The sequence below is a fragment of the Sphaeramia orbicularis genome, chromosome 5 (genome assembly GCF_902148855.1).
Source record: "Sphaeramia orbicularis chromosome 5, fSphaOr1.1, whole genome shotgun sequence".
Classification (NCBI taxonomy): Eukaryota; Metazoa; Chordata; class Actinopteri; order Kurtiformes; family Apogonidae; genus Sphaeramia; species Sphaeramia orbicularis.
In genome coordinates, this window is record NC_043961.1 from 1554521 (window position 1) to 1570081 (window position 15561).

At 38.5% G+C, this 15561-nt stretch overlaps 1 protein-coding gene across 1 annotated transcript in view; it reads right to left on the reverse strand.

Moving 5' to 3' along the window:
- The window catches only part of pik3c2b (phosphatidylinositol-4-phosphate 3-kinase, catalytic subunit type 2 beta), a 48046-nt gene that overhangs the window by 30267 nt on the left and 2218 nt on the right, over positions 1-15561 (reverse strand). Inside the window, exons 2-5 of the mRNA XM_030133883.1 lie at positions 5996-6839; positions 4675-4775; positions 4359-4519; positions 3132-3252 (exon numbers count right to left, since the gene is read on the reverse strand). Coding sequence (XP_029989743.1) covers positions 3132-3252; positions 4359-4519; positions 4675-4775; positions 5996-6796 — 1184 coding nt within the window. The 5' untranslated portion in view covers positions 6797-6839. The remainder of the gene's footprint in view (positions 1-3131; positions 3253-4358; positions 4520-4674; positions 4776-5995; positions 6840-15561) is intronic.

Sequence of the window (15561 nt, forward strand, 5' to 3'; positions counted from 1 at the left end):
GACTTTCTGTGAACATTCAGGATATAATCTGTTAAGACATGAATGGATAAGTTCAGGAAAATGTATACTTGATTTGTTTTATCTATTATTCTCTATGAGAATGTTCATATACTGTAGCTTTATGTTCATTTTATGGGATTTGTTTCCTTTTGTTTATCTAGTTCTCACAGCATGGTGTGTTGATGACATGGATATGTATTAAATTCCTGTTATATCAAGAACGCTTTGAGCCCATGATTTCAACTGAAGGGAAGTAACAGACCACAAAGTCCACATGATCCTTCTGCACATTCATCATATATTAGTTTTACTTTACATCTTAAAGTTCATTTTAGCACATTCATTTATCCAGATTTCTTTTACTCAGATCTTTTTTATATTTCGATTTTATTATGTTTGCTCTTGTGTTGTGTTTTTGCTGCACTGTAATTTCCCAGTTTGGGATGAATAAAGTACATCCATCCATCTTACAAACTGAACCTTTAAGGTCGACTTCACTGCCAATTCCAACTCTTCATTAAACCTGATAAACCCACATGTAGCAACCAATAATGTAATAACGGCAAATAACGTGGTAAATTTGGCTATTTTAAATGTAATAGAATAATAACATTTTTGCGCCAGTAATATTTTGCCAATAATGTAACAAGTTACTATGTTATTGGCCTAACTGAAAATGTAATAACTGCAGCTGATAATGTAATAATACATAAATAGGACTGCTTTTCTTGTAAATAGTTGTTTTTTTCCTGCAGTTTTCTCATCAAAACTAGGTCGAGCGCATGGTACAGTCATATTCATTCATCATCTACCAAATGCACTTCAGAGTAATTAATTACACTATATCATCCACTATACCTATTTCTGATGAACAAACTTCACAAAAAATGCTAAAACTATATTTATTACCAAGACATGTAGTCCTGTTTAAGTATTATTACATTATCGGCAACAGTTATTACATTTTCAAAGGCTTTTTAATGCTAGGCCAATAATGTAATTTATTACATTATTACCAAGTTACTACATTTTTCACTTTTTTACAGTTTCAAATGATCAAAATTATACATTATTGGTTGCTACACCATGTACTAATCATTATTTCAATACCGAAGTAATGATCAACTGTGTAAATACACTTACTGTGCTGTACTTGGACAAATACTTAAATCTACTGACTGTTAATCGTCTTTTTTTTACCTGACATCCCACTGAAAATGAATGAAAAATTTTCTAGTTTGTAACATGAATCATCCATGTTATTTCCTGGTTTTGATGTATAATTTGTGTGGGTTTTCTCAAAGCTGCAGGACAAATTAGACGTCATGTGTTGGTTAATAATATGTGTGTTTTCTGCTGTAAACAGCCGGTAGTAAAGGTCTGAGGTCAGTGAACTGCACACCGAGTTATGACAGGTCGTATATAACACACAAACACATGTATGCGCACAAACAGTGTGTTATATGAAATAAACAGAGTTATTGTTGGACTGAAGACAAACAGCAGGAAGTCCAGCCCTTGTGTCAGATCGACAGCCGGTTATCAGGCTGGAACACACTTCCACTGACCCACAAACACACACAGCTGCAGCTGTTCGGCTTTTCTTAGGTTTGTGTCGACACGTGAATCCCCAGAGCTGAGCCACGATTCACAAAGCAGCTTTAATCCTGAACTCTGAACTGCAAAAGTCAGCTTTTGGTTTCAGCTCTGAGTACACTTTCACCGGTGTGTTTCAGCGTATTACAGTCAACAAAAATAAGACTAAAATTATCAGAAAATAAATGATTAAATAAAGGAACAAATCGTCAGTGAATGCAACAAAATGAACTAAAACCCAACAGAAATGTTTTTTTGGGGGGGTTTTGTTAGTGATAGTGTCTTTTTGCAGTTTGTAGACCAAGGTAACTGTCTTTTTATCGTATGTAAATTAGCAGTGATATGTTTTTTGCAATTTGTAGACTGGTGTTTGAGTCTTTTTGCAGTTTGTTCATTAGTTCGATCCACTAGGCTGTGCTCTGTTAAAATAAACCACAGTTCTGATCCATTACAGGAACAATCTCCTGGGATTTCCAGTTGGATCAGCTGGCAGAGGTCAAAGGTCACATCCAGCTGAGTCTCAGCTGGTAGAGGGATGTCTATTATTTATCTCATTTACAACTCATTAACTATTTAATGTTAATAGTGTCCTGGAGCGGCGGTGGGCTCCATATCTGACACCAATTTACATAAAAACAGAATATTTTTCATGTTTAACTGACAGCTGTGATTGAACAGTATTAAACAGATATTTTATTAACCCCAGAGGACACTGAGATGAGAAAATCCTCCTGGCAATTTGCAGATACTTCAGTCTGTGTAACAAAACATGGGCTTAAAATGGGGAAGACCTCCATATTATATAGTCGCCGAAAAAATGATTAAACCACCTTTTTTTCTTCAATTTGTTGTTCATTTTAATGCCTGGTCCAACTAAAGGTCCATTTGTTTGGACAAATATAATGATACCAACAAAAATAGCTCATAGTAGTTTAATTTCACAGCTGATATCTATCCATTTAACATGTTTTCTTGATAAAAACCAAAATCACTTCAGTTCTTCCATCAACATCTATGGCACTGTACTGACAAAAACAGTGCTTTTAGGCATTCCATGTTTTCTTTTCTGTCTGTTTTAGTCACATGATACACACAGGAGTTAGGACTTGAGTGCATAACCACTGTTTTTGATGACTTTTGATGGTCTAATAATTTTTTACGCCACAAATGTGCGTTTTAAAACAAAATTTTATGTCTCAGGAGACCTTTTTATTCTATGTTTCTGCTTAAATCAGCTGTTATTTTGGTCTGAAAGTACCTCAGTCACACAGCGGTTTAGGTTTGACAGATGTTGAACAGCTGAATGAAGTGAAACTCACTGTTTACAGGAAAAAAAGAGGAAGCTGCCGTTTCAGCAGAAAATGATAAAAAACAACACAAACCACCGATACCACCTTTTTCTGCAGAGACAGAGCTTCAGTGTCTGACTCACTGATTCTAAATGACAACAGTGGTTTCAGCTTCAGGGACATGATGAGTTTACACGAGTCTGGACACATGTGGGCCTCAGAGTCCAGGTGGATCCAGGTTCTTACTTGTGGAGGAATTCGTCGTGTCCGCAGACCTTCAGCAGGTAGTCGTCCACATCCAGGTGGTCCAGGTCGTCCTGAGCGTAACACAGAGTCTGATAGATGAGCAGGTCCACGGTGGACGAACCTGACGGACACACAGGACAACGGGACACTGTGATTGGACCGTCAGAGTGTCCTCAAAGCCCCGCCCCTTTCACTGTGCAGCATGGGACATTACTCTTAAAGACTACAAACAGTGATCAAAGGTGAGAGACAAGTCATTTTCTGATCCACTTAAATCATGTGTCAACTACATACAATCTTCTATTTTATTTTTTTTAATTTGACATAAATAAAATATGGAATATAAAGAATGACTTATAACAACAGAAACTAAGAGGGTTTGAATAATGGAAATCCCTGTGAAGTGGTGATTAAAAAAAAACACAAAAACATTTCTGTCAGTTACACCAGCTGGATGGAGACAATGATGATGTTCAACAAAATGACAGCTGTGCATGATGATGTAATACTGGGGGGAATAAATACACAGAGCCAAGAAAAGAGTAAATAAAATGAGTTTTGCCCCTTTTCCACTTGTACATCAGAATATAATTTACACCCTCATCCAATCTCTAACCAGCAGCTGATTATGTAAAATAAGCAGTGATGTTTTAACTGAAAAAACTCTTGAGATTTTCTTAAGAAAATTTTGGCTTTTTAAATTAAATATTCACTTTATTTCTTTATTTTTTTCATTTGATCTTAATAGGCTCTAATATACCATTTTACAACTTAACCCTTGTCAGTCTATATAATTTACTACTCTCTGCGGAGCCTCAAGTGAAATTTGTACATGTACAAAAAACTGCTATAAAATCCTCATGTCTCTGTATTTTTATGCATAAATCTCTTAAACCACTTCAGCTCTGCCCAAAACTATGAAATGTTCAATAATTTTTAGGATCTTAACCCTTGAAATACCAGTTTGAATATGTGATGCCAATTCTTTTATAAACAAAAACATAAAATATGATAAATTTTCCATGTATTACCTGTTGAAGGGATGTGTCATTGTTTTATATCAGAGTTTTGTACATGTCAAAGATTATTAATTGAGCTAATTTTATTGTATTAGTAGTTTTTGTTCAGTGCAGGACATCAAAAATACTAACACAATTAAATCAGTGTTGTTACTAGTGTTTATTTATTTGTATGTGTATTTGTTTGTTTGTTTGCCCTCAGTCTGACCATCACAAGTGAAGGTGAGTGGTTCTCTGAAGTGTTCGCTGATGACCGTGACCTTTACGCTGACCCCGAGGACCTGATGCAGCTCATCAGGCCCGACTGACGGTGACCAGACGAAGCCGGCGTTCTTCGACCTGTCGCTGAATGGATACGCTGAACGCAACCTGCACGCAAACAAACAAACAAAGGACAAGGATATTGAGGTCAAAGGACAACATGTTCCATCTTGTGTTTCCATAAGAACCTTATCTACAGAAAATCCAATAAAAAAACATAATAATAATAAATAAAAGAATAAGCGAATAAATATGATACTAACACGTCCAACATGTGACAAAAAGCCGCCACCTCCTCGTCTCTCTCCTCTGAAACCTGGAACAGTTCGTATCCAAATCCGTTCATCCGGGAGCTGAGGGACACCTGTCCATCACATACAGAGAACCAATCAGAAGAGGCCACACCCCCAAACATGACCAATTAGAGGGGAGCATCTGCACGTGAACGTCAACCATGTTTATAGTTTAATAAATAGGTTTTGGAAGAATTACATCTTATTAAACAGCGTATATAATGATATGGGATCCCAGGAGGGTCAAATGAGGATTAATCCATGCAACAATAAGATCATGAATGTGGAAATAAACAGTAGAACAAATAAAAATGTCTGTATATGAACAGGAAAAAGAAAGTAAGCAGATAAATAATTCCATCTACTTTTTGTCCCTGAAAACAGCTGTGAACAGGAGGTTCAAACATGACGACGAATAACACACGTCATGTTTACACACGACACACCTCTGTTCATAAGGTTTATAGAATCTGCTGCTTCTGCCTCCTTCTATGAAGTAAAAGTACTAATATGCACTTCGCATTAATGAAAAGTCTGGGTTATTTTTTGGCTTATTAATAATCTTTGGATGCCTTTTGTTCCTTTACTGACATGATTTTTTATTATTTTTGGCCATTTGTCTCTTTGACTAGATTTTTTAAAATGATTAATTTATTTTCGTGTCATTTCTGTTTTCACTTACATGTTTGACTTCTTTTTATCATTTTGTGTCTTTGGTGAAAATCTTTTTTAAACTCAGGTGCATCGTCATCACATCTTTGATCGAAGGTGATGCTGTTTATCTGACATCATGGTTTTAGTTTTTTTCCTTCAGTCCGACCGGTTTGACTACAACTCACCACTTCACTTATGACGTACTGGAGGTTTACAGTTTAAACAGAACAAAAACCATCTGCTCGTCATATGTGTACATCGGCCTGAATCTGCTGATCAGATGGCAAATGTTTCCTTCTGCTTCAGTTTTATTTGATCAAAAACCCAGTGAAGACAAAAGGCATCGTATAAAGTCTGGTGAGATTTTCTACATCTTATTGCGTCTTATTTTGGGACAGAATAAAAATAAATAACTGGGGAAGTTCTTCCAAAATCAGTTGAACTATTGATGCTAGTTAGTCAGGGTTAGTTTAGTTTGGTTAAGGATAGTTAGACCCAGTCAGTTAAAGAATTATATGGAAATTAATGTTTCAAGTTCATTCATTTCCAGTTTATTCTTGAAATGTAAACTAAAACAAATCTTCACAGATTCAGAAAAACTGAAAACACATTTAACGCAGTTTAAAGCAGGTCTTACCGGGTCTGCAGAGACTCGTCTCTGGTTCTTGTTGCTCTTGGGAACGGGTACGTAGGTCCTGGGGGGCACCTGAGGGGGGAGGGTCTTACTGCGAGCGACGGGCTTCCCTGATTGGTCTCCATTGGCCCTGCGGCCCCGCGGCCCCTGGCGGCTCTCGTTCAGGCGGCTCAGAGACTCGTTGATGTTGTCGTAGTTGAGTTCTGTCGACGTCACTTTGGGCTGATCCACATCCGGGGTGAACAGGTTCACATCCCGGGGCATGGTGGACCCTCTTGGGGGCAGGAATGGATTCTCTGAGCTTGAGGGAGGGGGGAGGGGGTTCCTGGGGGGGATAGCTGGGGGAATGTCATCTGGAAGAGGCAAGAAACCTTTGGGTTGAAACCCAGACCCTGACCCCGGTGAGTCGTGGATCTTGGTGAGTTCAGGACTGTCCAGGATGTAGAGGGGCTCTTTAACCGGAGGAGGGGGCGCTCTGGAGCCTCCAGGTTGGTTCAGGGAGGGGTCGGACCCTGAAAGGCCCCTCAGAAGGGCTCCTCCTGCGAGGGGAGCGGGGACAGGCTGGCTGGGGGTGGGGCGGGGCCGTTCAATAGAGGCCACGGGGGTCTTGGAACGGTTCTGGCTGGTGGGTCTGGGTCCGGTCTGGCTGCTGGCGGTGGTCTTGTCCTGTCTGAGTCTGGACAGGGCGTCGTACTCCATCTGCAGAGCCTCCGCCAGGACCAGCTCCTTCTGACTGAGACCCAGAGCCTCCAGGCAGCCCCAGCCCCCCTCCGAGCCCTCCTTCTGGGTCTGAGCTGCCGACATGACGCCTCCACAGGATGGACGGACGTGAGGACAGGGACGAGATCTGCAGGACGGAAAAGGACAAGTCAGAGCTATGAGTCTTCACTGGATATTTCATTAAGATTCACCACATTACACATTTAGTTTTCATGAGAAGTTTACTCTCAGTTTTTACAAAACAAGTTTCCATTTATAGTTTCTGGGTAAAATTCTTACATAAGAGTTAGGCAAAAAGTTTTTTATATAAATGTATATTTGGTTCATGAATCTGAACCAACTAAAATCATGTGAAGTTCCACAAGATTCTATACTTGTCCCTCCACTATTCGACATGTACTAACATATTTATACAGATGACACACAACTCTACATAAGAGTCACATATGTCTCCAACCATTTACTCAATTAGTCACGTGAATGAGTCGATGTGTGACTCTAAAAGTGAACACAAAAAAGCTAAAATAATTGTTTTTGATGGGTACCAGGGATTTCTGAATTATCAATTAACTACTATGAATACTTTATTAAAGTAAAACTTTAGATTACAGACTGTTAAATATATAGATTTCCTAGTTTCTTTCTCTGTGCTTTGAAAACCTCATTAATGTTTTCACCATTCTGTGGCATTTCATAAACCAATCTAAGCTTCCTTTGTGTGAACACTGACAACATGCTGCTATCCAACAAGCACATTTTGTATTAAATATTCAAAAAGTACATACTGTTTACACACAAGGTATACATGTACACGTTTACATGTGAGTTTACACACAAAGTTTCTACGTATATATACACAGGTTTTTAGATTGAGTTTTTCATGTACTACAATACCCATGAGCCTCTGCTGCTGTTGGTATAAAGAAGAGGTTTCAAACTACAAAGTCTGCAAATGCAAATATAAAAATATATGTAAAGTTTACACATGGAATTTGTAAATGAAGTTAAAACATTTGAGTAAACTAGTGGAGTACCTCATGGCTCTTTTCTTGGTCCTCATCTGTTTAATGTCTAATGGCTATTCATCACTCAGATAATTGAATATTACAACATTTACTAACATATTTATGCAGATGATTCACCACTCTAAATAAGAGATTCATCATACAACTGCAGTACATTTACTGAATGAATTACATGAATAATTCACTGGATAAAAGAAGATGATAAATGATCCATGAGTGAGTAAAGAGGAAGTCAAATGATGTTTTTTGGTCCCTCTGACAGTAAAATGAGTATAATTGGGTTGTAGTACAAACAGGACATGTCTCATCATGCTGATCAACTCTTTTCACAGTTTTATGCCACTGTACAGACCAAATGAACGGAGAAAATAATCATCAAATGAAACAGCAATGGAAATAACCATTACAGCCCTAAAGATAAAATTACTGTTTCTTCAAATCAGTCAACCAAGTGGGACAGAATCCTGCTTTATATTTAATCCTCTGCACATTAATGGAACTGTTGGGACGTCCCACCTCAGTCTTTTCCAACATCCTTATAACCTGACTGAACCTGCCGAGGAAGGAAGGAAACCGGACGAAACAATGAGGAGGAAGGAACGAAAGAAACAGAGGAAGTCAAACTGTGAAACTGATCTAAGCACAGTCTGATGGTGACTTTATTTTAAAGATGGTATCGTGTCTAAATTAATGTTTCCAGATGGTTTTCGTGGTGACATCTGTCCAACAAAAACAGAATCAGCCCCTTTCATTTTCAGGTTAATCCACAGTCAAAGTGTCTGCATTTTCAGATCCACATAAATCCAAGTTAAAGACAGATGTGTGGTTAATAAATAAATAAATAAATAATAAATAAATAAATACAGTGTCTGGCCCTCACAGAAGATGTTCTGGAAAAGGCAGACTATAACAGTAGCAGTATTTCGTCATTACCTGCTCACTGTTGGACAGAACTGTAGGTTTTACACTATCTATGATCAATACTGTAGTCTTTGTCAACAGGGAAATCAAGTTTAAAACCTGTATTTGATGTGAACATACAACCATTTACGAAGCAATAAACTGAGATCAGATCATTAGTGAAGCAGAAAAAAAGAAACTGTGAAGCCTGAGTTTTGTCTGATGGCATTAATGTTACTCACGTTTAAAAGAAATGTGACGATAAAATAAAATAACCGCAAATCAGACACAGAGCAGCCACAAATAAACTCAATCTGTCACCATGTTAACTGCTGTCAGGACCCTGGTGGTCTGGTGGTCTCAGTCAAGTCCACGGTGGACTGCGTTACTGTGGAAGTGGGACACAGCTGGTTTCTGCTCTTTATATCAGGGTTTATGTCTCTGTGGGGGGGCACATAAAGACAGGAAGGGGAGACAGGCCTCTGCTGTTCCCATCAGCCTCTGCTCCATCCCTCCCCTCCCCCATCGCCACTCCATCCATCATCACCGCCATCGACCCTTCCCCCCACCCCCTCGAGGCTGAAACGGAGACGGCGGCTGTCTGATGTGACACTGATCTGTCTGATAAAACACATCCAGACCAACTGGATTAGACCGAGGACTTCACCTACACAAACTAAACTTCCACGAACTTCATAAGATCCTGAAAATTCCATCACAGTCAGTGGTGAAAGAAAAGGAATCATTTGACCCTGATGAATTATTTCTTCATTTCCACATATGATGTTTGTCAGTTTAGAGATAATTTTCCATGTGAATAAAGTGTGAGTTTGTTGTAAAAGTATCAGACTGTGAAAACCCATAAACGTAAAGACTATTCACCTGAGAGTCATGGAGGACACGTCATCAGAACTGTCCACAATCTAAACCACTAAACCAGACCAGAACCATTCAGCTGGACTGGAACCATTAAACCAGACTGGAACCATTATACCAGACTGGCACCCTAAAAGGAGTGATATTTGCTTTTTTTTTTTTTTAAAAATGGAATTATGCATTTTAAAACATTTGCCTGTGGTCTACATAAACTGTAAATGCTACGCTTGTCGTTTTGAGCGCTGGCCCTTTAAATGCATGAGCCACTTCAGGCCCCGCCCCCTCCAGGTTATTGGCTGTGCTGCTCTGTCCTGTTCAACCAACAACTGAACATTTTAGGGAATGGGCTCCAAGTTTGGACACATTTTCAGTATGGACTACAACCACTGCTGCTGATAAACAGTTATGTCCTATTTGGAGAAATGTTCATCAGAAGTCTGGACCTTATATGTGCAAATGTCTTGATGTAACTAGTTATAGACGTAACAAATTAAGCAGGAATTAAAACGGGCTGTAGAAATCTACTCGATTTTTGCCAAAATGAACATAAAGATAGTTTCGCAGCAGCTGGAGGGTTCAAATTCAAACTGTATGAACTATTAGGGTCCAAATACACAAATAAATGAACCACAGACTAAGAAAAGTGGGTTTAGACAAATATGAGCCCTTTAAAGCTCTTTAACACTGTGGATTTAAATCTAGATCCAGATCTAGAAGATTTAGGTCAAATGTGCCAAGAGAATAGTTATTTCAGTGTCGGTCATTTATCACATGCGATAATAGATTCAGTCCATTGAGTTTTTTACACCAAACTAGATGTTTATTTACTATTTTTATCATAAACTGTAACTTTAACTTGTAAAATTATCTAATAAATTGACAAACATCATACATGCAAATAGTGACATGATTAATGCAAGATCAAACAATTATTAGTCCCTCCCTCTCCACTGACACGGTAAGTTTTTCTTCAACTTCAGCGCTCAATCAGTCATAAGCCCCGCCTCCTTATCTGATGTAAAAACAGGTGAGTGACAGCTGTAATCTGTCGGCTATAACATGATGTCCCTACATCTGCACTGCACAGACTCTGGGTGGAAATGGCAGCTCCTGTGAACATGTGAGCGTGGCTTCGTTTTTACTCAGATGGAGGAAACGTCTTTGTCCTCAGACCATGAACCAGACTCTTCCATCCAACAGATAAACCAGAGGCAGCACGCCACCACCTTCCTGATACCAGCTAACATTAAACATGAAGAGAACCAGTTTATCTGACCTGTTCAGACATGCTGCTGTTGTCGTTGTCCAGTACTAACTCATTTTATCAGGGGTATTAAACATATTTGAAAACGCAAAAAATACTATATTTTTCACTTCCAAACGCTGTTCATTAAATATTTTGTGTATTTGTAGATCCACCGCAATCCAGTTCAAGTTGTATTACACATGTATACATAATAAGCAGAGGCATAACATGGTTAAAATTGGGCTTATTCATTCTAAGAAATGTCAGGTTGTACACTTTTGTCGAGGGATATTTTGTATGTGTAAACACTTTCATACAGAAATGTTCCTTTAAATCCAGGCTGAAAACGGCTCTGCTCAACTGGGCATATAACTACTGTACTCTTCTCTTTTACTTTATTTTAACTGATTATTATTTATGTTTTATTGATTATGTTTTTATAGTAACTGTGTGTTTTTAGCCTGTCTCTTTTCCATTTTTGTAAAGCACTGTGAATTGCCCTGTGTATGAATTGTGCTATACTAATAAATTTGCCTTATCTTTTTTTCGGACTACAACAAAGAGAAATATTTGAGCCATCATTATTAAGAAGTTATTATGCCAGTATTTTCCTCATCTGAGCCCTACTACTTCCTGAACTTAACCTCCTCAGACCCAGCTATGGGTTTTCTGTCCACATTTGTGGACAATAGTTTCACAACTTTATACAAAAAAAAAGAAAAGAAAACCATCCATCATAAAGGACATTCCATAAAAATGTTAAAAACGGCATCTGAAAAAACTGTTGCATCATGTTTCCAATATAGGCACTGATTTAATAAAAACCGAAAAAAGCTGGTACCGTGCTGACATTTCCTGGGTCTGAGGAGGTTAAGGCAGCTCCTTTATTTCCTGTCTTTCATTATTGGACACACTGATTAATCCAGGTGTGTCTGACAACAGTAGTCACAACAAGAAGCAGCAGACACACCTGGATTAATCAGTGTGTCCAATAATGAAAGACAGGAAATAAAGGAGCTGCCTCAGGTTCAGGTCATAGTGGGGCTGTGCACAGAGCCCACTGGGCTGTATGTGGAACCTGAACTAAAAGGAGTTTAATAGCCCTGGTTTAAATGCTACAGCTCCATCATGCATTGCTCTCTGTAAAATACTGTAATGTAGCATTAAAGTTTAAAGGTTAACTCACTGTTTTATTTTTTTATTCCTGTGGAGAAATCCAGTCTGCACTTTACCCATCCATACAGCATTAGCATTAGCACTTAGCTTCCACTGAGGCTGTCAGGAACCAACATCTACATCAGTACCTTTGGCCAAGGACACTCGCCTACACATACCCGTTTATGATGGCTGGGGGGGCAGCCGCAGTTCCACTGGGAATTGAACTTGAAACCTTCTACCTGTGAGGGTGAAGCTCTAACCCCCATGTTCAAACGCTGCCCAATGTCACCAACACCAGTGTCTATGATAGTGAGGTTCATTTGACTCCATTTATAGCATTACTTTAGAAACAATATGCACTAAAGTACTCAGGTTCAGTCCATATTAATTTGTAGAGTTTGTGTAATGTATTACTTTGCTGCTTTTTCCAAACAGTTTATGGAACAAATGAAACACTGCAGCTGCATGTACAGAACATGTGCACTAGTGCTGACCTCATGAAAATAATGTCAACGTTGTAATAATGTGACTGAAAGTGACGCAGATACAAAAATGGAGGTTTGTAAAAATGGTTTCCCAAGAAAACTTGTTCATCGATGGCATCTCATTACATTTTGTTCATGTCTGTTATGTGTTTGTGTAGTGAAGCTGCACCTGGAACATCAAATCCAGGTGCATAAACCAGTGTATGACCTGCAGTAAATGCAGGTCAGCACTGATACCTTTGGGAGACAGACTGCAGCATTGCGGACAAATCTACAGCATGCACTTAACATTTAAGGTAACACAAGTTTACACCTGAACTACAGCTTCAGGACAGATTAAAGCCTCTGAGTCTGATACATCAAGTGTTATCCAGTATTATGGACAATACTGTCCATAGCTGTCACTGTCCTGCCTGTGGACATCTACAACTATGGACAGTATTACTTGATGGTGGACACGATTGGAATCACACTTGCATTGACATGTGAAAAGAGATATTTAGTAAAACAAAGGTCATGTGGACAGACATATATATATATATATTTTTTTTACTGGAAAAGTAACAAACCCATTTTTATATCAGTGTGAACAGGGAATAAACCTCCAGAAAACAGAGGAAAATGTATAGTTGGTGTTCAATTATTGTACATCAAACTACATATAAATAGGGCTGTGTATCGGCGAGAATCTGGTGATATGATACAAATCACAATACTAGGATCACGATACAATATATTATGATACTGTTAAAAAGGCAATTTTTTGTTTGTTTGTTTTTTTTAAATGATTATTTCCTTGAAGAATTGAATTACAGCAGAAATCTGCACAAATACTAAACACATTTTTATTTGATCCCAACAGGATCTAATGTTGTATCACAGAATGTTCAAACTGTGTTCAAGCTGAAATTCTGTTTTACAGACATTCCAGTTTCAGATCCTGTTCAAATGTTCAGATTCTATTAGTTCACAACTAACATCAGAACAGGATTTGAGTTCAATCCCAACAAAGGAACCAACATTATAGAATAAAAGAGTGTAAAATAAGAATAAATAACATATAAACAAAAAAGAAAAACACAAAACAAAAATGAACCTTCACAATATCTGCATTTGAATAAATACCTAAAAACATCAATACAGTACTTTTTAATATCAATACAGTATTGTGAAATGAAATATTGCAAAATATTGCAGAACCGATATTTTCTTACAGCCCTACTGACAACTATGGACAGTATTACTTGATGGTGGACATGGTTGGAATCACATTTGCATTGACATGTGAAAAGAGATATTTAGTAAAACAAAGGTCATGTGGACAGACATATATATATATATTTTTTTATGGAAAAGTAACATCCCCACTTTCATATCAGTGTGAACAGGGAATAAACCTCCAGAAAACAGAGGAAAATGTACAGCTGGTGTTCAGTTATTTTACATAAAACTACATATAAGGTGTGAGAGTATGATCCAGATCATGGATTGTCATGTTGTTCAGACCTGAACACCCAGACTAAACCGATCAGATCGATCAGCTGATCAATCAGTGAATTCATCTCCTGCTGTCGTTGGTTCTGTCTGTTCATTCTAAGCTCCTCTTAGAATAAAAGCCTTTCAATCAGACAAACAAAGAGCTGAGGTCAGGGCCCCCCTCCCCCCGGGGTCACAGAGGGGTGAGGGGCCACTGTCACTCTCTAAGCCCCGCCCACTGACATGATACCTCTTTAAGCCCCTCCTCATGTTTGTGATCTGAGCGTGTGCAGTGATGGAGGCGCCTGCCCTTCATCGTCCTGGTTCACTCTGATCACATTTACCACATCCGACCTGATCTGTAGTTTATGTGAATGATCAGCCTGAGTGGATTTTCATTCAGCGTCTTTGTTTTCTGTCTTTTGACCATAAAACTAATCTTGATGTACATTAAGTCACAGTTTATATGTTTTTCTGTTAAAACAGAGCAAATTTTCACCATTTTGGCCTGAAAGCGGTTCAAGAACCTCCACACTTTGGTCTTTTTTCCTCTAATTTCTGCACATTTATTGTTGATTAATGACAAGTTAAAGCTAAAACTGTATGTGATGTTATGTCAGTGTTTATCTGCAGAATTTCGCTGTTATTGGACTGAACTGACGTCAAAAAAATCCCCTGAGTTTCACCTCTTTGACTCAGGTGTGTCATTCCCCAACATATCAGTCTGTTTGCGACTGGGGTCAAAGGTCACAGCTGTGAGACTGGAAACTGCTCCGTACAGGTGTGTCAGTCTAAGCTTCACTGGAAACATGTTATTGAAACATCAGTGTCTCCATAGAAACCAAACAGTAACAGGAATAAAGAATATGTGTTCAGTGTTCATGTGTCATCACACACTCGTAGTAATTTAGTTCCACTGCAGCCGCTTATTTGACCAGGTTTATTTGGATAAAATATATGGTTGTGTTGCACTGACGGATGAGGAGACGCGGCTGGATTATACTCTACAGATTCACAAATAAAAGGATAAACTTCTATAAACGTCTGCTAAAGTGGACGTTCGTGTAACAAAGCAGACGGGCAATGGAGACTCATTTAAACTGTTTACCTCAGGTTTCATGTGTTAAACTAACCAGAATGCATCTGTCATCACGACAGCTGAAATTAACCAGACAATATTAACCCTTAAAAGACCCAAACATCCACCAGCAACCAAAAGCATCGACTGATCTACAATGTTTAAATGCCTGTTAATCCACCAGTTCTATCAATACAAGTCAATAATTGGTGTATAAAGCAGTTTTTTTTCATGGTCATCAGATATGACCCATTTGGACGTTCAGAGGCTCTGTGGTTACCATGGAAACACAGTCATCTTCTATAGCATTGATTCACCAGTAAAACCAGTGGAGTTGGATCAGTGACAGTGGATGGACACACTGGGTTTATGTTCAGTTAACCCTTTCATGCACAGTGGTCACTCCAGTGGTCACTCCAGTGGTCAGTTCTTCTCCAGCTGTTCTCTTGTATATTCATGGGTTTGGTTGTTTTAGTTCCATATCAGCCAACACAGTGGACGCTCATGCACCATCCCATACACTGCAACTGATAACACTACTGTAACTTTGCCGTTCTAGATAAGCATCATCTTACATGTTTGAGTGTAAATCAGTTGCTTGTTAT